The 25,895-nt window shown below is 47.5% G+C and overlaps 1 protein-coding gene across 8 annotated transcripts in view; it reads right to left on the reverse strand.

The window, feature by feature from the left end:
• dennd5a (DENN/MADD domain containing 5A) overlaps window positions 1-25,895 on the reverse strand; it is a 496,539-nt gene that overhangs the window by 268,047 nt on the left and 202,597 nt on the right. For all 8 annotated transcript variants that reach the window (XR_011933108.1, XR_011933106.1, XR_011933109.1 and 5 more), the window contains one exon: window positions 23,915-24,102. Coding sequence is in view for 4 of the 8 variants with exons in the window: in XM_072466513.1 (XP_072322614.1) it covers window positions 23,915-24,102 (188 nt within the window). In the remaining 4 variants the exon portion in view is untranslated. The remainder of the gene's footprint in view (window positions 1-23,914; window positions 24,103-25,895) is intronic.

Genomic DNA, 25,895 nt, shown 5'->3' on the forward strand with positions numbered 1-25,895 from the left:
GTATTTAATTTCCTGCCCTTTACGAATCCCGTCTGGTCCTCATGAATCACCCCCGGGACACAGTCCTCAATCCTCGTGGCCAGCACTTTTGCCAATAACTTAGCGTCCACATTAAGGAGTGAAATCGGCCTGTACGATCCACATCGCAGTGGGTCCTTGTCTCGCTTCAGAATCAAGGAAATTGTCGCCTCCGACATTGTTGGGGGCAGGATCCCCTCCTCTCTTGCCTCGTTAAAGGTCCTCACTAGTAAAGGGGCCAACAGGTCCACATACTTTCTGTAGAACTCCACCGGGAACCCGTCCGGCCCCAGGGCCTTCCCCGCCTGCATGCTCTCCAAACCCTTACTCAGCTCCTCCAACCAGATTGGTGCCCCCAAACCAGCCGCCTCTTGCTCCTCCACCCTCGGGAACCGCAGTTGGTCTAGGATTCGTCTCATCCCCTCTTCCCCCCCTGGGGGCTGGGATCTGTACAGCTCTTCAGAGAAGGCCTTGAATACCTTGTTTATTTTCGTTGCACTCTGAACCGTGGCTCCCCCTCCATCTTTGATTCCCCCTATTTCCCTCGCTGCCGTCCTCATACGGAGCTGGTGTGCCAGCATCCGACTGGCCTTTTCACATTTTGACTTTCTAAATGTCCTGTTATTACTTCCTTAATAATGGATTTTAACAATTTCCCAATGACAGATGTTAAACTAACTGGTCTATAGTTTTCTACATTCTGCCTCCCTCCCTTTTTGAATAAGGGTGTTATATTAATATTTTTCCAATCCATTGGAACCTTTCCCGCACCAAGGGAATCTTGGAATATTATAACCAATGGGGAGGCGGTGGCATAGTGGTACTGTCACTGGACTAGTAATCCAGAGACCCAGGATAATAATCTGGGGAGCCAGGTTCAAATCCCACTGTCGCTCTCTTTGGTTGGCCCTGAATATGGCAGTCAATATGGTCACCTTCCTTAATTCTAATTACGTTTGCTCTTGAGTCGCCAGGTATCTTTCGATACCGCCACAAGGTTCAAAACCGAATACTGATCAAAGACTCGATACACTAGTTAGTTAGTTCAAAGTCAATGCTTATTTATTTACACATACAGTTAAATATACTCATGCACGAAACTCTACAGGCTAAACTATCACTACTGCTAAAGCCTATACTGAGCTTCGGGCGCCCACTCAGTCAGAGGAACAATGGCCGTTGTTCGGTTCTGAGGCTGCTGGGGTCGAACTGGTAAAGGGGAACAGCTAACGTCATCTGTCTGGTAGCGTGCGTTGACCTTGGACTTACTTGCTTCTGGTGCAGCTGGTGGACAGGTCTCTCCTCGATGAGAGCCGGGTCCAAGAGAATGATTCTCTCTTGGGCGCTCCTTCTTATACCCAAAGGGGCTTCGTGCTCTTTTGGGCGGGCCTTGAACTTGGCCCCAATCAATTGGGCCGTTTCTGGATCATTCATATTGATCTCATCCAATAAAGGGGACCCTGATGGATGGGCGTGTCCTAGGTGGCCGTTGGCCTGCTTTGTTTTCGGTCTAGGTGTCTGCCTTAGTATCAGTTACTCAAATGTTACTCTTTTGTTCCCAGAGATGGGCCATTAGTATGCTAATAGGCCTACACAGTTTTGGCCTTGTCTGGGAGCTGCGGCTCCAATATGCAGACAAACTCTGAACCTGCTTGTTTTCTCAGTATTGTCCATTTTCCCTGCAATCTTTGCAAAGTGTCCATTTTGTAATCGGGAAGTGGCCATCCCAGATGGCTACACCACCATGGCAGATGATGGAATTTAAAACTCAATAAAATATCTGGAATTAAAAGTCTAATGATGACAATGAAACCATTGTCAATTGTCGGAAAAAACCATCTGGTTCACTAATGTGCTTTAGAGAAGGAAATCTGCCATCCTTACCTGGTCTGGCCTACATGTGACTTCAGACCCACAGCAATATGGTTGACTCTTAACGGCCCCCTCAAGGGCAATTAGGGAACGGCAATAAATGCTGGCACAGCCTGCGAAGCCCACGTCCCATAAACAAATTTTAAAATAAGGATCCACTATCTCTGCTGCCATTCCCTTTAAGACCCTCGGATGTAGGCCTTCAATCCCAATAATACTTTTCCCCCATTATTGATGATTGTTCTAGGCTTCTCCTTTTCTATTAACTCTGCATTACCGGTTACTGTTGGGATGGTACTAGTGTCCTCTACCATGAAAACGGAGGCAAAATATTGATTCAGCATCTCCCCATTTCTGTGTTCACCATTATTAATGCCCTGGTCTCATCTGCCAAGGGACTAATGTTCACTTTAGCTACTCGCTTCCCTTTTATATAATTACAGAAACTTATGTTATCCTTTTTGATATTTTGTGCTAATTTTCTTTCATAATCTACATTCTTTGTTGATCTTTAAAAGTTTCCCAATCTTCCAACCTACTACTGGCATTTGTAATATTGTATGCCTTTGCTTTAGTCTTGATCTTATCTTTAGCTTCCTTGCTTAGCCATTGCTGCTTTCCACCTCTTATCGGCCGGAGAGTAGCCAGGTCCATGGCCGCGCATACGCACGCCGACGGTCTGCAGCAGTCGCGCTGTAAAACATGGTGCTGACCCTTCATTGACCCGACCAGCCAGATAGTGCCCCCCTGGTCACATCCCACCAATCCCCCCCAGCCCTTGGAGAAGCCCTGCCGGCCAGCAGCATGGCTCCCGCCTGACTGTGGCGGTGCTGGACACAGTCCGCAGCCGCCACGCTGTGTTCCCGCACAGCTGAGACCAGAACTGAACCGCGCCGTTGAGAAATCGACCCATCGGGGGTGAAGCATCGGGGGAGAGCCTTAGGTGACGTGCTGAGGCCGTCCCAACGTTTCTGAGGGGGTGTCAAAAGGGATTTGCCGCCCGATCGCCGATTACAAAATTGGCATCGGGGAACAGAGAATCCCGCCCAGCAAGTCTCTTTCTAGATTGCCCCACAAGATCAAGCATCCGCTCTACGTCCACTTTGTCAATACCTTTTATCATCTTGTATACCTCAATTAGATCTCCTTTCATTCTTCAAAACTCAAGAGTATCGGCCTAAACTGCTCAATCTCTCGAAGACAAACCCCTCGGGCAGGATTCTCTTTTTGGGAGACAAGTGTTGCTGCTGGGACTGAATTGTGTGAGATTGCCGTTTCCATTGGAGGCGCTATTCAGTAAGAGAGTCAGGACATGCAAATGAGCCAGCACTCTGCTAGTGCGAATTTAGAGCAGTTCTCGGCCCAGCAAGCAGTCTAACTGCTGGGGCCAGAGTTAGCACTAAAGAGCCTGGCAGTTGGAGCTGTTTTAAAGCACTCCATTTACCAGACACTCACTGCAGCCACCAAGATGGCTCACGGAAAACCTGCCAACCCCGAAGTTGGGTCTGAGATGGACCCACAGCTCCAAGCAGAGTGTCGGAGGGGCACCCTTCCCCAGGGTGGGCGACAGACTCAAACCTGCCCTCCTGAACACCACCTGGGAGGTGGTGACAGAAGCCGTCAGTGCAGCATGACTCACCAGGAGAGAGCTGGTGTTCCGGTGGGGCTCACTACTGAGGTCTCTGACGTGAGAGGGGCAGAGAATCAGGAAGGGCTCCAAAGGCCAAAGTGCAGGTGTCCTCTGGTTGGGGTGAGCGCTGCTGATGCCCTGCGATGGGGCAGCACTTCTAAGTACCAATATCTGATGGGTCCCTGATTGAGCTGGCCACACCCATCCCTTGATGATACAGCTGGGGTAGGAGGGTGTCCAGAAGGGTGACTCCGAGATGACCAGAGGCCTTCTGAGCATTCAAAGGATATAGGCAGCACTTAGCAGTGTGAACAGCCAGCAGCCTGTAAGTAGCACCAAAGGGGTGCATTTGTAAGTTAGAATGCAGCAATGGCATTGAGCCAGGCTACCCCGATCCCGAGGTAGACACCCCAAGACACGGACCCGATACAAAGCCATTCCCTTCTCGTGCTCCTCGGTCTGGGCAACCACCCCCACCCAGTAAGCCGGACAGTTTTTTTTTTTTTTATATAAATGTTTTTATTCTCCATTTTCACATTTTCTTCAAAATTTACACCCCACTAACAAACAATAAACAGTAACGAATACAATGCCAATCCCCTTATTAACAACGGTACCATCCTCCCACCACCTCCCCAAACAACGGCCCGTCTGGCAATAAAAGCATCAAATAAAACGAAACCTCCCAATGAAAATAAAAGAAAAAGGAATAAGGAATCGCCGATGGTCACCATTGACATATATAGTCCACCCCCCCAACTTCCCCCTAATATTCAACGCCATCCAATCCCCGAAAGAGTACCGTGAATAATACCCATGAATTGTAGACCCCCCCACCCCCCTCCTAGACTCCTCCCCTCCACTTCCTCTTGTAAACTCCTCCCCCCAGTCTCGGTTCCTTCCCCCAACTTTTCACCACGGCTAGACTCACCGAAACCTGTTCTACCAGGCTCAGATGGCCGCAGCCCCTCCCCCCACCTCACTTCCGTTCACTGGCCGGCATAAACCAGCCAGCGTGGAGGCCCCCGCCCAGATCTCCTTCCCCTTTGCCCGGTCCCAGGAAAACCAAGAAATCCCCTTGATGCGACCATCAATTCACACAAGATGAAGATTTGAAGTGAACAGTGGTTTTAATCAGCTAGATCTGTGCCTGCCTGTGACTGCTCTGTACTGAGGGCCGCCGACAGGCTGCAGATCTATAAAACCTCCCCCGAGGGGGCGGAGCCCAAAAGGGCATCAACATAATACAATACAATGTAATGCAATACAATGGTGAATGGTAGCAGTAATACATTCACCACACGCCTTTAGCACACAACCCCAGCATACACACCAAAGCCCCAAAGAACCATCATTGCAAATGAAAGTCCTAACTCTTCCCTTGTCCAAATATACAGCGTCGACTCATTTAGTACATACACCAACACGCAGTGAAAAACATCAAACAGGCACCAAAAATATCCACGATCCACCCAGCCTAACCCCCACAAACTGCATCGATGAGAAATAGAAAAAAAGAATGGAAGAGAGCCAATCACCCAGCAGAAAAGCCAACAAGGACAAGAGGAGAGAAACCCCCGACTCGGAGCCGGAAGCCACATGCGGCGGCACGGAACCAGGAAGGACCAGCTCCACAGAGTTCTCCGTGCAGACCTAAGCGCTAATGGACAAACAAAGACACAGGGAGGAGCAGAAGAAAGACCTCCTAGCAGCTGTCGAGACAGCAGTAGAGGCGGCAACGCCCCATGAGGAATGCTATGGCCAAATGAAGCGGTGGCTTGAGGCTCAAGAGTCAACGGTGAGAGACCTCCAGAAGGCCACCACAGACCAAGGGGACCGAATTACGGCACTCAAAAGCCGAGGTGCCAAGCCTGATTAAAACCCAGAACGGCTTAAACAAAAGAATAGATGACCAGGAGAATAGGTCTCGATGCCAAAGCGTGGGGCTGCTGGAAGGTATAGAGGGATGGAACCCCACAGAATATGTATTGGTGGTGCTTGGGAAACTGGTCAGCGAGGTGGACTGCACTCAGTCGCTTCGGCGGCGGCCCAGAGCCAGGGAACCTCCACAGGCGATAACTGTAAAGTTCCACAAGTATCAGGACAAAGAACAAAGGGGGGCGAAAGGTGCCAGAGGGTGGAAGTGGGAAGGACATTCCATGCGCTTGTATCAAGGCATTGGGGCAGACCTGGCCAAGCACCAGGCCAAATTTAACAGCGCCCATCCGCCCTCTACAAAAGCAAGGTTCAGTTTGGCATGCTTTACCATGTCAAGTTATGAGTCACATACCAGGCAAAAGAGTATTATTTCGACACCCCGGAGGAGGTCAACAAATTCATCTGAAAGAATGGTCTGGGGTAGGCAGTCATAGCGCACATGCGAGCTGGGAGGGGCAGGGATGAATGGAGGCAGAGATGTGGAGATGGCGGGGGGGAAGAAGAGGCAGAAGGGGGTTCAATAGGGGAACCTGATCAAGAGGGGAGCCGCTACACTAGTGAGTAAGCTGGTATACAGGTGTTCAGTGAAGGAGGAGGCCACAGTACATCTGGAGGGAATGCACACATGGCAGGAGGGAAAGACAAAAATTTAAGCAAAACAAAGGGCAAAAAAAGGGGCAGCACAAGGTTAAGGGGAGAGGCCGTGTGGGAAGAGGGGTGTAGAGCACTGGTTGCAACAGGCAACACATGGAGATGGTAAAAAAAAAAAAGAGGAAGCAGTTGTTGGCCATTTTCAATGGCCCAAGAGCGAGGGCAGGTCCGATTGGATAGGGCCGGGCCCACAAGGTAAGTATGGTTAACCCCACAGGAGGGGGCAGGATTCATAAAGAACACAATGTCCAGAATTGGACACTCACCAACCAATCATAAGGGGGGGGGGGGGGGGGCCCGTACTTTAACCGTGTACAGGTCCCGACATTGGACATAAAGAACCCCAGGACAGGTAATATGTCAGGCATGGCACGAGAATTGAAAGCCTTTATGGAGCAGATGGGGGTGGGGGAGGTAGTCCCGTGGAGGTTCCACCACCAGAGAAAAATTATTCTCCTTCTTCTCCCACGTGCATAAGGTCTACTCAAGGATGGACTTTTTTGTGGTAGGGAAGTGTGTTTTTCCAGGAGTAACAACGGAGGAATACTCCGCGATTGTAATCTCCGACCACGTGCTGCGCTACATTGACAGATGGTTGGAGAAGGGATGGGCCCAACACCCCCCATGGAGGCTGGACGCAGCTCTCCTTGCCGATAAGAAATTCAGTACTAAAATATCCCAAGCCATCAACGATTATGTGTCCTGCAACCAGAACGGAGAGGTCGCACCCTCCACGTTCTGGGAGGCACTGAAAGGAGTGATCAGGGGGGAACTCATAGCTAATAGGGCCCTTAGGGACAGGAATGTAAGGGAAGCCAACTAGCCGCTAACTTTGTAGCACCCGGGAGATGGGTTGGGACTCAGTTAGATTGGTTGGCTGGTGGCCAAGAATTGTCCGTGTTCTGCCCGGTAACAGGTGGTGATTGGGTCTTACTCGAGTAGAATGATTTTCAGGGGCCCAAGGAAAGCAGTTGGGTCCTGGATGCTGAAGGAGCTGTGAGTGCCTGCTCTCGATATGTCTCTCTCCAGAAATGCATGAGCCGCTATCCTCCTGAACCTACAGAGAACCTGAATGAATGAATCTACAGTGAAAACCATTACAGACTGTAAACAGAGACCTTGACCTGAAAGCTTACTTTGAAGAACATAAGAACTAGGAAGGTATGCTTAAAAATAAACAGCTGAAACAAAGACTCTTTTTCCTTTTACTTATTATTTTTCACCCCCTTCCCCTCCACGTTTATTTGTCTTGTGTCCATGTATGTGTCTGTGTATGTATGTATGTATATACAGAGGGTGGGGCAAGTTAGAGTGGGGGATTAGGAATTAGATGATGGTCAACGAATTAATTGTATTTGCTGCATATTTGGTTATAGATTTTGTTATTAGTAAAAATAAATTTTGTTTAAATTTACAAACCAGGTGACTGTAATTATTGGGCAGCCAAGGACCAAAGACTTCAGGTATTTTGCTCAGAATTAATTGTTAATTCAATTGTGTTGCGACTCTGGGTCAAAGGGGGCTGGAATTGATTGTGCCCTGGAGACTTCTAAGTCTCTATATTTTAGGATTACATCACATTGTACATTTTACTTAATAAACTATCTTGGGAGATGAGTGTACCTGAATTGTACATAATATTACTGTAATTATTTATTCATTCATGAGATATAGGCATCTCTGCATTTTATTGCCCATCCCGAATTGTCCTTAAGAGGTGGTGGTGTGCTGCCTTCTTGAACAGTAATTACCTTTATCCAGTTTACTTCCTACAAGTAACAGCACAATGGTGATATAGTGCACAGCTATTCTCCACATGCAATTGTAAAGCTGGCTTGGCACAGGAGTAACAATCTTGGTTTAAAGCCAAATGCCTGGACAATGGAAGCAAGACCTCCCTCAGTTCCTGGGTTCTTTCTTGGAGGTAATGATGAATGCAGAGAGGGTTAGAAGAGAAGTCCTCTTACCAGAGATTGAGAGAAGGCCAGCCAAATTAATGAAGCAGGCATGGCTGAAAGGCTGTGAGTAGGAGTGTGGTGCCCAGCACATGAATTCAGTGCCAGAAAAGGTTTAATGACCTCTTTAAGTCTGCAAGGCTGAAAGTCATGCCACTCTCTGCTGGAAACCATCACTCTCTGACCTCACCACCATTCTCCTGCACAGTAACAGAAAGGGGTGCTGGCAAAAGAAGTAAACAAATTCCTTTCAGTCCAAACTACTCCCCAAATTCCTATCTCATCAGATAGCACTCAGACTCTCCCTCATCCTATTTCCCTCTTGCACCCACTCTGCTCACGGTTAGTCTGCTCAAATATTCTTACTTCACTCACAATAATCCTAACACTCTGCCTTCTCTCATTGCAGAACAGCACTCACAACACCAGAGAGAGAACCACAGGTTGGAACTGCAGCCACTGCAACCCTGACCACAATGGAGGTGGACACCCTGGAGATCAATAAGTTGGCACAAGTACTGGACTCAGTAATGGAATTATGAAGTTGGACCAGATGCCTGGTGACAGCATTAGATAATGCACTGCCATATGATTCTTAACTTTCATCACAGTGAATTGATGTCGTCAATAAATTACATGTCAAGATCGACATATGTTGAGTGTCTATCCCTTTACATTCTCAGTACTAACTGATGTCTTTCATTTCCCATAGGTCCGTCACGTGTTCTGATAGAGATGATGAGGCATCAGGCCAAGAAACATTTTGAAGATGCATCATCAAAGGATTCTTGTACACCCTCCATCAGCACCAGCGCGCACACCTCGGTGGGTCCTACGTTACAGACAGAGGAGGTGGAACACAGTGGTCAGCACATTACCTGTGAACAGAAGTATATGCTGGAGAAGGAGATGTGTAGATTCCCTGTCGGAGAATGCAATACACTACAGATTATTTTGAGCTGGACCTGGATGTTTAGCCTCAGGGGTCATCCATGAAAAAAAACAACAGATGGAGCAACAAAGTGAAATGTGTTCTGCTATCAACATTATCAATGGCAGTACACACTTTGGAGAGAGAATGGAGGAGTGCATACCAAGCATCGGTGTCACAGGTACTCGCACTGATCACAATCTCCATCAGAAATCAGATACAGCACGCGATTCTTTGGAAGATTTCCAAGTGTAGTCGCGAGCGAGAACTGCCGCGAGCTTCCCAGCGCACAGCCCGACAAGGCCGGCAACGCTATTCAATGTTATTTGGTCTATTTAATGAGGTCCCACAAGCTTCTCGCCACAAATGAAGGCTCGCCAGCCGATTCGCCGTGACCACGCTCGCCAGCCCCCCTGTGCTAAAAAGGTCAAGTAGCACTTAAACAGCAATTGCACTGCCAGTCCCATTCAGCTCGCAGCCACGGCGCCGAGACAACCGGCCCCAAGATTCGGGGATGCAGACCTTGGGAGGCTCCTCGATGCGGTGGAGGCCAGAAAGGATGTCCAATTCTCCAGAGGGTCGCTGAGGGTGAGTCACAGGGCAGCCAATGCTGCCTGGGATGAGGTGACGGTGGCCATGAGCTCAGGGTGTGACCAGGAGGACCCCCCTCTTTCCCCCCCTCCCCACCCCCCAAGACCTTTCCTCCTCATGCGAGCATCCCCCCCCCAACCCGGAGAGTGAAGATACAGGAAAGGGCACATAGCAATGGCACTGTTCTCACAGCACCCCATTTCTCTGCACTTGTCTGGACGGAGCCACACAAGCTACCACCTGCCTCAATGACCAAGCTTGCTCCTGCAAATGTGCAGGTGAAGCGGTTTTTGGCAGGACCCTTCAGAGCTTCATAACGCAGAGAACATCCACCACAGGCATCTCATGTCTAAGAGCAGGATAATGAGTAGCCTACCTCCAGCTCATTTGAAGCTAGGGGTGGAGCACTATGTACAAGTAATGGAAAGCAGAAAAGGAAGACTTTTTAGTTGGACAAGGATGTTTAAATTTATTCATGATGAGTTTTGCTGAATTAATGCATGGCTTTATGTGAACTCCTCATTCTCATGGCCTCAACTTTGTTGCATCTCCTATTCACCTTGGACAGTAGTCTTTCGGTGAATGCCATGATCAGCCTTGAAGAAGGGCAAATGTGATGGTCCACTGGCTTACTGTTGGAATGAGATGTGTTGGTGCAGTAAGGGTCACAAGCTTTCTGATGGCTGCACAGACACATTTTAAGTGAAACTTGCCTGGATGACTATCACAGCCTTCTCTGGTAGCCAAGTGTGCAACTGCATGCACCATAGGCAAAATCAGGAGACTCCTAAATTTGTCCTATTGTAATAATACACTGGTTGGGTTGGACTCACCTGATGAAGGAGCTGCGCTCCAAAAGCTAGTAATTCTAAACAAACCTGTTGGACTTTAACCTGGTGTTGTAAGATTTCTTACTGCACATTAAAGGTGGACAAAGAAGACTTCCGATGGCGGCTATGAGGGAGTAGGTCGCACATTTGGTGGCTCCCGTTTTGGTCGGACTTTGGGACCTTTTCCCCTGACTTTTTTGCGCTTTTGAGCGTGGAACTGGAAAGCAATAGTACTCAGGCACAGGACCCATACAGAATTGTATGGACCTAGGAAGGGACCGTAAACAGCAGAAGAAGTGGTCGAGTAAGGGCACAGTGGAGGCTGTGAGAGAGAGACCAGCATGGCTGGTGTTCAGAGCAAGGAGCCGACATCCCAACCCACAATGGAGCAGCTGCTGCAGGCTATGCAGGAGGGCTTTTTGGCTCTGAAGCGTGACAACTTGGAGCTGCTTCAAAAGTCGATTGATCAGATGGGAAAAAGGCTGGATGATCAGGCTGAGAAGCTCCAGCAGTTGGAGAAGTCAGTGGAGGAGCAGGCTGACTTTCAAACGGTGAGGGATGTGGAGATTCGGAGGCTGAGAGACCAGCAAAAAGTGCTTCTGGAAAGGCTGGAGGACCTGGACAATAGATCTCGCCGCAGACCGTGAAAATCGTGGGCCTCCCGGAGGGGACAGAGGGGCGAGACGCTGCCTCATATGTGGAGGATATGTTTCAGAAGCTGCTGGGGAACGAGGTGTTCCCGCGCCCGCCGGTGGTGGACAGGGCACACAGGGTGCAGGTGAGGCAGCCGCAACAAGGGGGTCCCCCACGAGCGATGGTGGTACGCTTTGACAGGTACCTGGACAAGGAACGGGTGCTGCAATGGGCAAAGAGCACACAAAGCTGTACTTTGGACAATACCATCCTGCGTGTACACCAAGTTTTGAGTGCAGAGGTGGCCAGGAGGAGGGGCGACTACAAGCAGGTGAAGGAGATACTGGATAAAAACAAGGTGAAATTCGGGCTACTTTTTCCGGCGCGATTGTGGGTTACGTATAAGGGTCAGCACCACTATTTTGAGGAACCCGAAGAGGCGATGGACATCGTTAAGAAGCAAGGGCTGGCCCTGAGCGGAGGACGTTTGGACTCATGTTAGAGCTTTTAAGTATATGTGGTGTCTCTCCTGTTTTGGGGCTGTTTAGCACAGGACTAAATCACTGGCTTTGAAAGCAGACCATGGCAGGCCAGCAGCACGGTTCGATTCCCGTAACAGCCTCCCCGAACAGGCGCCGGAATGTGACGACTAGGGGCTTTTCACAGTAACTTCATTTGAAGCCTACTTGTGACAATAAGCGATTTTCATTTCATTTCATGTAGGGGAGGGGTGACTGGGAACAATTGGTGGGAGCCCCAGGCTAGCTGAGTGCAGCTAGTCAACGGGAGCCAAGGTGGGGGGCGTCCATATAGTTAGATTAGAGCAGGCGTTAGGTGATAGGACGGTGTTGCTGGGGGGCGGGCCAGAGGAAGCGTGACACATGGCTGGGGGGTTGGCCAAGGAAAGGGGATGGCTGATTGGCAAAGGAGGAGGGTGAAGTGCCCCCCAACCAGGCTGATTACCTGGAATGTTAGAGGGTTAAACGGGCCAGTGAAGAGGGCGTGTGTTTACGCATCTGCGGGTTCTGAAGGCGGACATAGTCTTGTTGCAGAAGACGCACCCGAAAGTGGCAGACCAGGTTAGGTTAAGGAAGGGCTGGGTCAGTCAAGTCTTTCATTCGGGGCTGGATTCTAAGACGAGGGGGGTTGCGATCCTGATTAATAAAAGGGTACAATTTGAGGCGGAGGGCACAGTCGTGGATGGGGGTGGCAGGTTCGTTATGGTGAGGGGTAAGCTCGAAGGGGTGAGAGTAGTCCTGGTCAGTGTGTATGCCCCTAATTGGGACGATGTGGATTTTATTAGGAGAATGCGAGGGAAGATCCCCGACTGGGACTCGCGTAAGTTGATCATGGGCGGGGACTTTAATACAGTCCTGGACCCGAGACTGGACCGGTCATGCTCAAGAACGGGCAGGTTGCCAGCGATGGCAAAGGAACTGGGGGGATTCATGGAGCAAATGGGGGGAGCAGATCCGTGGAGATTTAGCCGGACGACGGCGAGGGAGTTCTCGTACTACTCCCACGTCCACAAGGTGTATTCCCGAATTGACTACTTTGTTGCGAGTAGGAACCTGCTGGCCGGAATGGTGGGGGCAGAATATTCGGCAATTGCCATATCGGACCATGCTCCACACTGGGTAGACCTGCAGTTTTGGAAGGACAGCTTTCAGTGCCCACCATGGAGGCTGGAAGTTGGACTACTCGCGGACGAGGCGGTGTGTGAGAGGCTGAGGAAGTGCATGCAGAATTACCTGCAGGTGAACGATACTGGAGAAGTCTCGGCAGCAGTGCTCTGGGAGGCACTGAAGGCAGTGGTGAGAGGGGAGCTGATTTCAATCCAGGCGTACAGGGACAGAACAGATAGGGCAGAGACGGACCGACTGATTAAGGAAATTCTACAGACGGACAGGGGTTACGCGGAATCCCCGAGGCCAGAGTTACTCAGGAAACGACAGAGGCTGCAGGCCGAATTTGGGGTGCTGACTACAGGCAAGGCTATAGAGCAACTTAGAACGGTAAAAGGCGCGATTTATGAGCATGGGGAGAAGGCCAGTAGAATGCTTGCTGTAGCCATCTGGTATGGCCACGTCCCGATTACAAAATGGACACTTGCAAAGAATGCAGGGAAAATTGGACAATACTAAGAAACAAGCAGGTGCAAGATCTGTCTGTTGATTAGAACCTTAAACTCTCAGACAGGACAGAAACTACCAAGCAATCTACATACTAATGAGCCATCTCTGGGGACAAAAGGGAAACATTTAATGTTAAGGCAGGCACCCCGGCGCCAGAAGAGGCTAAAACAAAGCAGATCAACGGTCACTAGGACACGCCCAGCAATCGGGGAACCACCCCTCTATTGGAGGAAGATAAATACGACTGATTGGGGAAAGACACAATTGGTTGAGGCCAAGTTCAAGGCCCGCCCAAAAGTGCACAAAGCTCTTTTTAGTATAAAAGGTATTCCCCAAGAGAGAATCTTCCTCCTTTGGCTTTCAGTGAAGAGAGAAACCAGCCTAGCAGCTGCATCAGACCAAGTAAGTTCCAAGTCAACACACGCTACGAGATAGACGCTCCTAGTTGCTACCCTGTAAACAGCTCAACCCAGCAGCCTCAGAAACGAGCAACGGCTATTGTTCCTCTGACTGAGTCGGCACCCGAAGCTAAGTATAGGCTTTAGGAATGGTGGTAGTTTAGTTTGTAGAGTTTATGCATGAGTAGATTTGACTGTGTAAATAAATGAGCATTGCTTTTGAACTTACTAACTGGTGTATCGAGTCATTGATCAGCATTCGGTTCTGAACCTTGTGGCGGTGTCGAAAGGTACCTGGCGACTCTTGAGTAAACATAATTAAACAGAGCCAAATTAAGAGCCAACCAAAGAGAGCAACAATGCACAGCAATTAAGGAAGAGGGAAGCGGCTAGGGAAATAGGGAGGGTAATGGATGGGGAAGGTAATCTAGTGGGTGACCCGGCAGGGCTGAACAAGGTCTTTAGGAACTTTTATAGGAAGCTGTAGAGTGGGGAGGGGGTTGGTGGATGGACTGGGGGCCCTGGTCAGGATCGAAGAGGTATTGGGGGGCCTGAAGGTCATGCAGTCGGGTAAAGCCCCGGGGCCGGATGGGTATCCAGTGGAGTTGTACAAAGAATTTGCCGGGATAGTGGGGCCGGTGCTGGTCAGGGTCTTTAACGAGGCAAGAGACAGATGGAGTTTACCCCCGACGATGTTGCAGGCCACCATCTCGCTCATTCTGAAACGGGATAAGGACCCGGAGGCCTGTGGGTCATACAGGCCGATCTCTTTGATCAACATAGACGCCAAGTTACTGGCCAGGATTTTGGCGACCAGAATTGAGGATTGTGTCCCAGATGTAATTGTGAATGAAATGAAAATCGCTTACTGTCACAAGTAGGCTTCAAATGAAGTTACTGTGAAAAGCCCGTAATCGCCACATTCCGGCGCCTGTTCGGGGAGGCTGTTACGGGAATCGAACCGTGCTGCTGGCCTGCCTCAGTCTGCTTTCAAAGCCAGCGATTTAGCCCTGTGCTAAACAGCCCCAGTAGTGGAGGACCAAACCGGGTTTGTAAAGGGGAGGCAGCTGGTGGCCAACATAAGAAGGCTGCTCAACGTGATTATGATGCCCCCGGAGAGTAGGGAGGTAGAGATAGTGGTAGCCATGGGTGCTGAAAAGGCTTTTGACCAGGTCGAGTGGGATTATCTGTGGGAGGTACTAGGATGGTTCGGGTTCGGGGCGGGGTTCATCGACTGGGTTAGGCTATTGTATCAGGCCCCGGAGGCGAGTGTAAGGACGAACAGGACGACATCGGACTACTTTAGACTGCACCGTGGGACAAGACGGTGTCCCTCTCTCCCCACTGCTGTTTGCGCTGGCCATAGAGCCATTGGCAATTGCACAGAGCTTCTAGGGGCTGGAAAGGGCTGGTCCGGGGGCGGAGTGGAACATAGAGTCTCGTTATACGCGGATGATCTGCTGTTATATGTATCGGACCCAATGGTGGGGATAGACAGTATTATGGCAACCCTGAGGGAATTTGGCCGGTTCTCCGGATACAAACTGAACATGGCTAAGAGCGAGTTGTTTGTAATTCAGGTGAGGGGGCAGGAGAGTAGGCTGAAGGGGTTGCCGTTCAGGCTGGTGGGGGAGAGTTTCCGATATTTGGCGATTCAGGTGGAACGGGACTGGAGCAGGTTGCATAAGCTCAACCTGTCCCGACTGGTGGAAAGAGTGAGGGAGGAGGTCCAGAGATGGGATGCGCTCTTGCTGTCATTAGCGGGGAGGGTGCAGACTGTTAAGATGACGATTCTCCCACGGTTCTTGTTTGTTTTTCAGTGTCTCCCCATCTTTATTCCGCGGTCCTTCTTTAAGAGGCTGAATAAAATTATTCTGGGATTTGTATGGGCAGGGAAGTGCCCGCGGGTGAAGAAGGTGATACTTGAAAGGAACAGAGGAGAAGGGGGGCTGGCGTTGCCGAACTTCAGGAACTATTACTGGGTGGCCAACGTAGCGATGATAAGGAAATGGATGGTGGGTGTGGGGTCGGTTTGGGAGCAAATGGAGGCTGCTTCGTGCAGGGGCTCTAGCTTAACAGCCCTGGTCACAGTGCCTCTGCCGCTTCCGCCGGCACGGTACTCCACCAGCCCGATAGTGGTGGCGGCTTTTCGGATCTGGGGCCAGTGGAGGAGGCATGTAGGGGAGGTAAGAGCATCGATGTGGACCCCAATCTGCGGCAACCACCGATTTGCTCCGGGGAACATGGACGGAGGGGTGGTGGGGGTGGTAATCGACTGTGGAGGAGGGGGGGGGGGGATTGTGAGGATGGGGGAATCTGTTCCTGGAAGGGAGCTTTCCGAGCATGAGTGCGCTGGAGGAGACGTTTGGGCTGGCGAGAGGGAACGACTTTAGATACTTGCAGGTGAGGGATTTTGTACGCAGACTGGTGCCGTACTTCCCACGTCTCCCGCCAAAGGGGAGGCAGGGCAGGGTAGTTTCTAGGGGAGAGGTGGGAGAGGGTAGAGTTTCAGACATCTACAAGGAACTAATGGGAGCTGAGGATACGCAGACCGAGGGCCTGAAGCTTAAGTGGGAGGAGGAGCTCGGGGGGGGGGGCCTTGAGGACGGTATTTGGGCAGAAGCCCTGAGCCGAGTAAACACGACCGCAACATGCACCAGGCTCAGCCTGATCCAGTTTAAGGTCGTGCACCGGGCCCACATGACGGTGGCCCGGATGAGCAGATTCTTCGGTCTGGAGGACAAGTGTGCTAGATGCGCCGGAGGGTCGGCTAATCATGTACACATGTTCTGGTCGTACCCTAAACTCAGGGGGTATTGGCAGGGATTCGCAGATGTCATGTCCCGGGTATTGAAAACTGGGGTGGTAATGAGCCCAGAGGTGGCAACCTTTGGGGTTTTGGAGGACCCGGGAGTCCAGGAAGAGAGAGAGGCCGACGTTCTGGCCTTTGCTTCCCTGGTGGCATACTGTTAGCATGGAGAGACTCAAAGCCCCCGAGGGCTGAGGTATGGCTATCGGACATGGCGAGCTTTCTTGGCCTAGAGAAAGTCAAGTTCGCCTTGAGAGGTTCGCTACTCGGGTTCGCCCAAAGGTGGCAGCCATTTATTAACTTCTTCGCAGAGGAGTAAGCGTCAGCAAGGGGGGGGGGGGGGGGGGGGGGCAAGGGTAGAGTAGAGTAGAATAGGGGGATATTGAGGTAGATCCGTGCGTGAACAGAGCCGTGGTTTGCACTATGTTTAATTTGTAATTTGTGTCTTAACTTCTTTTTTTTTTGTAGTGTACAATGTCACTTTTTCTATATGCCTAGAATACCTCAATAAAATAGTTTGTTAAAAAAAGGTGGGCAAAGAAATTTATAATGGGAAACGTTGACAGAAAATGGATATGAAGTTTAATACATTAAAAGAAAATCATCATTGGCATAGATCAAAGTGAGGCACAGGCACAAAGGCTTAGTAAGAATAGGGGGTTATGCCATGTGGAGGATAACGTCAGGCTCACTGACTTATAGAGAGTGAAAATGGAGTCACACCGGATACTTCCTCCTCTAAAATGCACATAGGCAGTGTCAATGCCATTGGACTAATAATCCAGAGGTCCCAAATCATGTCGGGGTCATGAGTTCAAACTCCATCACAGAATCTTTGCAGTGCAGGAGGTTGTCATTCAGACCATCAAATCTGCACTGGCTCTCTGACAGAACATTCTACCTACTCCCACTCCCCTGCCTTAACCTGGTTAACTCGATGCAGGGAAGATGTTACCAATGATGGGTGTGTCCACAACCAGGGGTCACAGTCTGAGGATTCAGGGTAAACCATTTCGGACAGAGATAAGGAGACATTTCTTCACACAAAGATTGGTGAGCCTGTGGAATTCATTACCACAGGAAGTAGTTGATGCTAAAACTTTGAATATATTCAAGAGGCGGCTAGATATAGCACTTGGGGAGAATGGGATCAAAGGCTATGGGGAGAAAGCAGGATTAGGCTATTGAGTTGGATGATCAGCCATGATCGTGATGAATGGGGGAGCAGGCTCGAAGGGCCAAAACGCCTCCTCCTGCTCCTATCTTCTATGTATCTGTGTAATCTTGCATATTCTTTCTCGTCAGATAGCATTCCAATTCGCTTTTGAATACATTTGTTGAACCTGTCTCCACCACCCTCTCAGGAAGTTTGTTCCAGTCTCCAACCACACTTTGGGTGAAAAAGTCTTTCCTCACTTCACTTTTACTCCTTTTGCCAATAATTTTGAATCTGTGCCCTCTAGTTCCTGGTGCTCTCGCGTGGCAAACAGTTTTTCACTGTTCACAATAGTTGGTAGGATTTAAAGCTAAAACTGCCGCTGGTCATAAAAACCTATCTGGTTCACTAATGACGTTAATGTCCTGATTGATTGACTAACTTGATAACAATAGAACAGTGAGTGACATGCCAGGCCATGAGGCTACATATAGACCTCAGCGGGTTGCAACTCTGCTACTGATAGTCCCCAGTACCTCAAGGATGTTCAGAATCGAGCCGCCAGGTCTGTCTGAATCACTGCCACACAGTACCAAACAACATAATGGATGGTATACTCAACACTGTCTAATGCTCTGAAAATGTTATTTCTTTGACTACATATTTATAGTTTACACCTCACATTCACAAGGATTACAAAAAACACTGCAGGATGCTCAGGAAGATACAACTGGAATTGGATAGCAATGGCATTGTACTGGGGAAGGGGTAAGGGGTTTAGCAGCATTTTGGAGTAGTTATGTGAGGTTATGGAAATTCATAGTGGGTGGGTCATGCCTAAGAATCTGAGTAAATTATTTTGAAGAGGTGACAAGTGAACGGGGAATGCCTACAGATATTATTGATATGGACTTTCAGTCGGCATTAAGTCCCTTTTAAGAGACTAAAGTTGAAGCTCATGGATGTAAGGCATTATTGATCCAGCTAGGAAATTGGCAAAGCAAATGGTAGGTATAGTGGGCAGATTCTCTTAATTGGCAGAATGTGACTAGTGGCATCCTACAAGGTTCCTTGTTGGGGTCTCAATTATTCATTGCCAAAGATGTGATTGGAATATATATCTAGAGAACTAGAATACAAGGTGTGAAGCAGTCATGCTTTAGCTACACAAAGCCTTGGTTAGACCACACCTTAAGTATTGCAAGCAGTCGGAAGACCACACTTTAGGAAAAATATATCGGTTGGAGGATTACAGTATAAATTTACTATATTGATACATAGACACTCCATGAGTTAAGCTATAAGAAGATATTGAACAAACTAGAGTTTTATTCCCTGGAATCTAAAAGAATAATGGATGATCTGATCCATTAAAGGGAATGGATATAGAGTAGGTATGGGGAAACTATTACCACTTGTTTGGGGTTGATGCTCCAGGCATAGTCAAAAAATTAGAACCAGACCGTTCAGGAGTAAAATTAGGAAACATTTCTTCATGCAAAAGGATGGTAGATGTTTGGAGCTCTCTTCCTCAAACGGCAATTGTGGTGGATCAATTATTAATTTTGTAAATGAGATTGTTAAAAATCTATCAACAGTGTTAAGGGATAATGGGATGTGGCAGGTATTTGGAGTTAGGCCACAGATCATCAATGATCTCATTAAATAAAACAGGATCAAGGGGCTAAATGGCACACTCCTGTTCCTATGTTCTGAAAATACATAGCCAAAACATGACAACAGGAAGTCATGTTGAGCAGACAGAAAATGTGTGCAGATGAAACATTTTATTTATGAAATACAGAAACACAAAATCATCCTTGAAAACAATAGATGCTTTTGACATGTGTAATATAGTTTTAAAAATCTTTGTCCGTACTACACTTCTAATTGTTCCCACTGTTATTTACAATATTTTACTCTTTTCAGTTCAAATTCATCCATTTTGTAAAACCTTGGCAGGGTGCACAATCCACACTTTTGCATTGCAGCAACATGCATAGGTGTTTACGTCAGCCCTTTCCAAAACTCATAATCTCTACCACCAAGAAGGACAAGGGCAGCAGGCAAATAGAATACTACCCACTTCTAAGTTACCCTCTGTTTCTGCTGTTTAGCATGTAAGTAGCCCTGTGTTGCATACTCATGGTTGACACCTCAATGTTGTTATGCAGGTGGTGTTCCTGCCATTCTTTCTTGCATTCCTCATTGAACCAGAGTTGATCACCTGAATTGATTGCAGTGGTAGAGTAAGCAACATTCTAAACCGTGAGGTTGCATACATATTGTCGTTTGATACATTTCTGCTGCCGATAGCCCTCAACACCTCACGGATGCCAGTTTTGATCTTCTAGATTTTTTTCGAATCTATGCAATATAGTAGTGGTTCCCAACCTTTTCAATAACGTGGCACACTTCAGAGAGAAGCAATTCCATGGCACACCCATTTTCTTTCAGCTGAATTGATTGCTCACAAACGTCACCTTTACTTACGTTTACTAAAGTATTACGAGAGAGGTTTGCAGCATAAAATTGAAATTCAATGGATCAGAGCAAAATGCAAAGTTGAGTAAATAGCAACTTACTGCATTAGTGGGAAACTTTTACCAAGGTTTTATATTAACCAAATTAAACTCAACCATGGAAACAAACTAAAAAAAAAACTGATTATAAGCATCTCAAAAATAATGTTCAAGATCTGAGGGCAACTTGTAAAAGGATAAATAAATCAACCACAAGAACAAGCGTGATCCAAAGAGTTGTTTAAGTACTCTTCCAAATGTTTGTGAAGCTGATAAAAGTCGCTTTTCAGCCATGGCGGGGGTGAAGTCGTTGATTATTTTTTATTCAAATGTAACAACTTCACCCCCACACAAAAAATGCTGACTGAGAAACACTAAAAATTCTCCACCGTCAAAAAGAGGAAGCTCACAGAATCTCCCGAGGAACAGGCGATGAAGATGGAACCAGTACATCAGGCAAGCTGAATGTTTCAAACCTCCTGTATTTTATGGTGGAGTTTGTAACATTTGACCAATGTGATTTTTTTTGTGGAATTTCTAAAACCTGTAGAATTCAGCTGGAGATGTTCAATCCCAGCCTGCTTTGCTCTTACAAGACGAAGCTCCCAAATCCTGATACTGTTCAAAATGCCTCAAAATATCATTGAGGATATCTGACACAAACATATTGACATACCATATTGGGTTGGAATTAAATTGTTGTTCCTTTATGGTCATTGGGCAAAATCTTGAAAATCTACCTAATCTGTGAGAGACTTTGTCTCATGGGTTGCAGTGGTTCAAGGAGGCTTTTCACCAGGTTCTCAAGGGGACCCATTTTCACACTGAAGATAACATCCATCATGTTGTTTGGTACTACCACTGTGCTATCTGACAGTGGTTCCCAATAGGTGTGTCGCGACAAGCATGCAAGTGTGCCACAACCATGGAACAGCCACTTCGGCTGAAGAAATTCAACCGCAACAATGTCCAAGTTTCTTCAGGAGGGGAATTTTAAAAATTATTCAACAAAAGATTGGCTTTACAAATATCCCCATCCTCAATGGTGCAAGAGCCCAGAACGCCAGTGTAAAAGACAAGGCTGAGGCATTTGGAACCATCTTCAGCCAGAAGTCATAAGTGGATGATCCTCTGTCTCCTCCTGAGGTTCCCAGTGTCACAGATGCCACTCTTCAGCCAACTCAATTCACTCCAGATGATATCAAGAAAAGGCTGAAGGCACCATATACAGCAAAGGCTATGGCTCTGACAACCTCAATCTACTCTCGATAATCAGCAAAGTAATAGAATGTGTCACTGGCAAGTGTTATCAAACGGCTGTTAATAACCTGCTGAATAATGTTCAGTTTGGTTTGGCCAGGGCCACTTTGTTCCAGAAGTCATTATAGCTCTGGGTCAAACATGGAGCTGAATTCAAGAGGTGACATGGGAGTAACTGTCTTTGACATCAAGGCAACATTTCACTTATTGTGGCAAAGAGATTTGCAAAATTGAAGTTAATGGAAATCAGTAGAAAAACTCTGTTGGTTGAAATACCAGGTACAGTGCAAAATGGTTGTGGTTTTTGGAGATGAATCATCTCAAACCCAGGGCATCACTGCAGGAATTCCTCAGGGTAGTGGCCTAGGTGCAACCATCTACAGTTGCTTCATCAATGACTTTCACTCCATCATCAGGTCAGAAGTGGGAATGTTCGCTGGTGCTGCGCAGTGTTCAATTCCATTTGAAGTAGTCCATATCCAAATGCAGCAGGACCTGGACAACATTTTCAAGCTTGGGCTGGTAAATGGAAAGTTCCATACAAGTGCCAGGCAATGGCCATCTCTAAGGAAGAATTCTAAAAATTCTAACCATCTCTCCTTGGCATTTGATGGCATTACCATCGCTGAATTATCCCACACCATCATGCTGGAGTTAGCAATATGCAGAAACTGAACTGGAACATCCATGTAACTACTGTGGCTGCAAGAGCAGGTCAGAGGCTGGGAATTCTGTATTGAGTAATTCACATACTGGCTCCCAGAAAACTGTCCATCCAGAAGGCATAAGTCAAGATGGAATACGCTCCACATGCCTAGGTGAATATGGCTCCAATAATACTCAAGAAGCTTAACACCATTCAGGACAAAGCAGCCCACATGATCAGCACCCGACCAACTAACTTGAACATTTATTCTTTCCACCACAGACACACAGTGGTAGCAATGTGTAACATATACAAGAAGCACTGCAGCAACTCAACCAAAGCACGTTTGGCAGCACCTTCTAAACTAGCAACCTCTACCACATGGAAGGAAAGTGCAGCAGATGCATGGGAACACCTGCGCATTCCCCTCCAAGCCGCACACAATCCTGACTTGGGCCTAATTCACCATCCTTTCATTGTTGTAGGGTCAAAATCCTGGAGCGCCCTTCCTAACAGCACTGTGAATGTATCTACACCACATGGACTGCAGCAGGTCAAGAAGGTAGCTCACCATAATCTTCTGAAGGTCAGTGATGGATGGGAAACAAATGACAGCCTTGCCAGCAACGCTCGCATCCCATGCTTTGCTGTTGCTTGTAACTACCCCGCCGGAAGATCGGTTGTCATGGTATGCCACATGCATCTGTCTTGTGCCGTCCTCACACATCCAGTGTAATTCATCTGCAACCATCCTGTGACATCCGTCATCAAACTACACCCAGGTCAACCCCTCTTTCCGCTGCCCTCCACTTGCCCTGTCAAAGAGATCACTGTTCCTTTTCAGCTCTGGTCTCATGAAAGAATGAAAAAAAAAGAGCAAGTCAGGCTGGGAGGCAGCACGGCGGCGCAGTGGTTAGCATTGCTGCCTCACGGTGCCAAGATCCCAGGTTCGATCCCGGCTCTGGGTCACTGCCCGTGTGGAGTTTTCACATTCTCCCAGTGTTTTACAACCCAATGATGTGTGAGGTAGATGGATTGGCCACGCTAAATTGTCCCTAATTGGAAAAAAATGAATTGGGTACTCTAAATTATTTATTTTTTTAAGTCAGAGGCTGGGAATTCTTCAGCAAGTAACTCACCTTCTGACTCCCCAAAGTCTGTGAACCATCTACAAGACATGCTCTCCACTTGCCTGAATGAACGTAGCTCCAATGAAACCCAAGGTGCTTGACATCATCCAAAACAAACAGCCCACTTAATTGGCATGCCATCCACCACTTTCAACATTCATTCACTCCATCACCAACACATGGTGGCAGCAATGTACAGGTAACACTGCAGCAACTTGCCAAGCCAGCTTTGATAAAATCATCAGGTGGCAATTTTTACCACCTAGAGGAATAAGAACAGCAGACACATGGGAATACCACTAGCTGCAAGTTACCCTCCAAGCCACATACCATCTTAACATGGAATCAAATCGCCGTTCCTTCAATGTTGCTTGATCAAAAACCTGGAACTCCCTTCCTAACAGCACTGTTAGTGCAGCTACATCAGATGTACTGCAACAAGTCAACAAGGCCACTCATCACTACTTTCTCAAGGGAAAATTGGGGCTGAGCAATAAATGCTGACCTTGTCAACGACACTCACATCCCATGAATGAACACTAAAAATATAGTGCACCAAGTGGACAGAATATTACTTTCAAGATTTTTAAAAAGTAAATTACAAGTTTTGATCGACCATAGTGGAATCTAAAATCATGTTCTCCGAATTATCAGTCTAGGCCTCTTGTTAATTATTCAGTAAAATAGCTCTGACACTCCTGTACCCAATTAATTATTTCAGGAAGGAAAAGATAGCGAACTAGACAATCTTTGCCTTGACATCTAGAAATAATACATATTTGAAGTAAAGTAAAGTAAGAGAGACTTACCTCCTGTGGTAGCTCTAATTTGGACCGGTCATCCTGTCCATTCGAATGTAAACCCATCAAGTAAGGAACAGGAGCATCTAAAAAATGAAGGAGCGATGCAGGGAGGATAGGGACATACACATGCTGCCACTGACAGGGGAAGAGTATTGTAGTGATACTCTCTGCTACTGTCATCAGTCGCTGGTAATCTGTTTATAAAAACACAGCCATGTTAAGTGTTATTTTTAAGTCCATGCAGTAACTCTCAACTCTATATTTGAGATAATATATTTGACCCAAAAGCACCCTGATCAAAAGTAAGATGCTATTCCAATCTCATCGTTTGCCACTTTTTGTGTTACTTCAGGATTTAAATTGTGACAATATATAATGAATAGCAATTTCTGCTCTTGAGGCTCTTATGACTCCTTACAAACCTTGTTAAAAAATTCAGAATTGGATTACACAATGAAAAAAGTACATCAAAATTATTTCAAAGCCATTGGCTCACACATGGTTGGAAAAAACTATGGCTGAGATTTTCCAGCCCCGCCATGGCAGGACCTGCCGCAGGGGATGCAGCAGCCTAGCTAAAGGTCCTTTGACTTTGGCAGGACTGGACAATCCTGGTGGCGGGGGGGGGCTGGAAAATTCCACCCAATGCATCATCAAAATGTCTGAATACGATGCCATTCTGCAACAAACCCTCAGCTATGCTTTATTATTACCAGTTCAGTTACAGTAGAGGTTACATGGTACCTGTAGCTTTCAGGCCAATCCTACCTTCAATGCTAGTGCTACTCCCAACAATTGAGAGGGGGGGGGGGGGGGGGTTGGCAGAAGAAAGTCCCGCTTATTGTGCTAATACTAATATATATAAATATTAATAAATATCTTTTTATACAGCATACATTTTTTGGCATGCAAATCTTACTTCCTATTGTCATGATTTTCCAATCACTTTTGTTGTGTCAATCATCACAACTGCAAGCACTGATCACAAATATTTCTGTGGTGTAAGTCTCCATAAAATTGCTCACATTCATCAACTGACCATGGACAATTTATGAGTAATTATTTGTGCAACCCTAGCAGAGGTACAAAGGAGGCCTTGGAGCACAGTGGTAGTGTCCCCATCTCTGAGCCCAAAGATCGAAGCTTGAGTCCCACTCTGGGACTCGATGCAGAAGATGCGTTCATAATGTGGCCAAACAGGTTGATTGGTATTACAATTAAATAAGGGTAACTACAAAGATATGAGGGAGGAGCTGGCCAGAGTTGATTGGAAAAGGAGCCTAGCAGGGAAGACAGTGGTACAGCAATGGCAGGAGTTTCTGAGGGTTATTAAGGAGGACAAAATATTCTAAGGGATGAACAAGGCATCCATGGTTGACGAGGGATGTCAAGGACAGCACGGTAGCCTTGTGGATAGCACAATTGCTTCACAGCTCCAGAGTCCCAGGTTCGATTACGGCTTGGGTCACTGTCTGTGCTGAGTCTGCACATCCTCCCCGTGTGTGCATGGGTTTCCTCCGGGTGCTCCGGTTTCCTCCCACAGTCCAAAGATGTGCGGGTTCGGTGGATTGGCCATGATAAATTGCCCTCAGTGACCAAAATTGCCCTTCGTGTTGGGTGGGGTTACTGGGTTATGGGGATAGGGCGGAGGTGTTGACCTTGGGTATGGTGCTCTTTTCAAGAGCCGGTGCAGACTCGATGGGCCGAATGGCCTCCTTCTGCACTGTAAATTCTATGATAATCTATGACAGCATAAACACTAAAGAAAAAGCATACAAAGTGGCAAGGGTTAGTGGGACGCCAGAGGATTGGGAAGCCTTTAAAAGTGAGCAGAGGACAACTAAAAAAGTAATAAGGGGAGAGAAGATGAAGCTAGCTAGTACTATAAAGGAAGACAGGAAGAGTTTTTTCAATATATAAAAGGTAAGAGAGAGGCAAAAATAGACATTGGACCACTGGAAAATTTGACTGGAGAAGTAATAATTGG

This window comes from Scyliorhinus torazame, chromosome 10, assembly GCF_047496885.1.
Source record: "Scyliorhinus torazame isolate Kashiwa2021f chromosome 10, sScyTor2.1, whole genome shotgun sequence".
In the NCBI taxonomy this organism is placed as follows: Eukaryota; Metazoa; Chordata; class Chondrichthyes; order Carcharhiniformes; family Scyliorhinidae; genus Scyliorhinus; species Scyliorhinus torazame.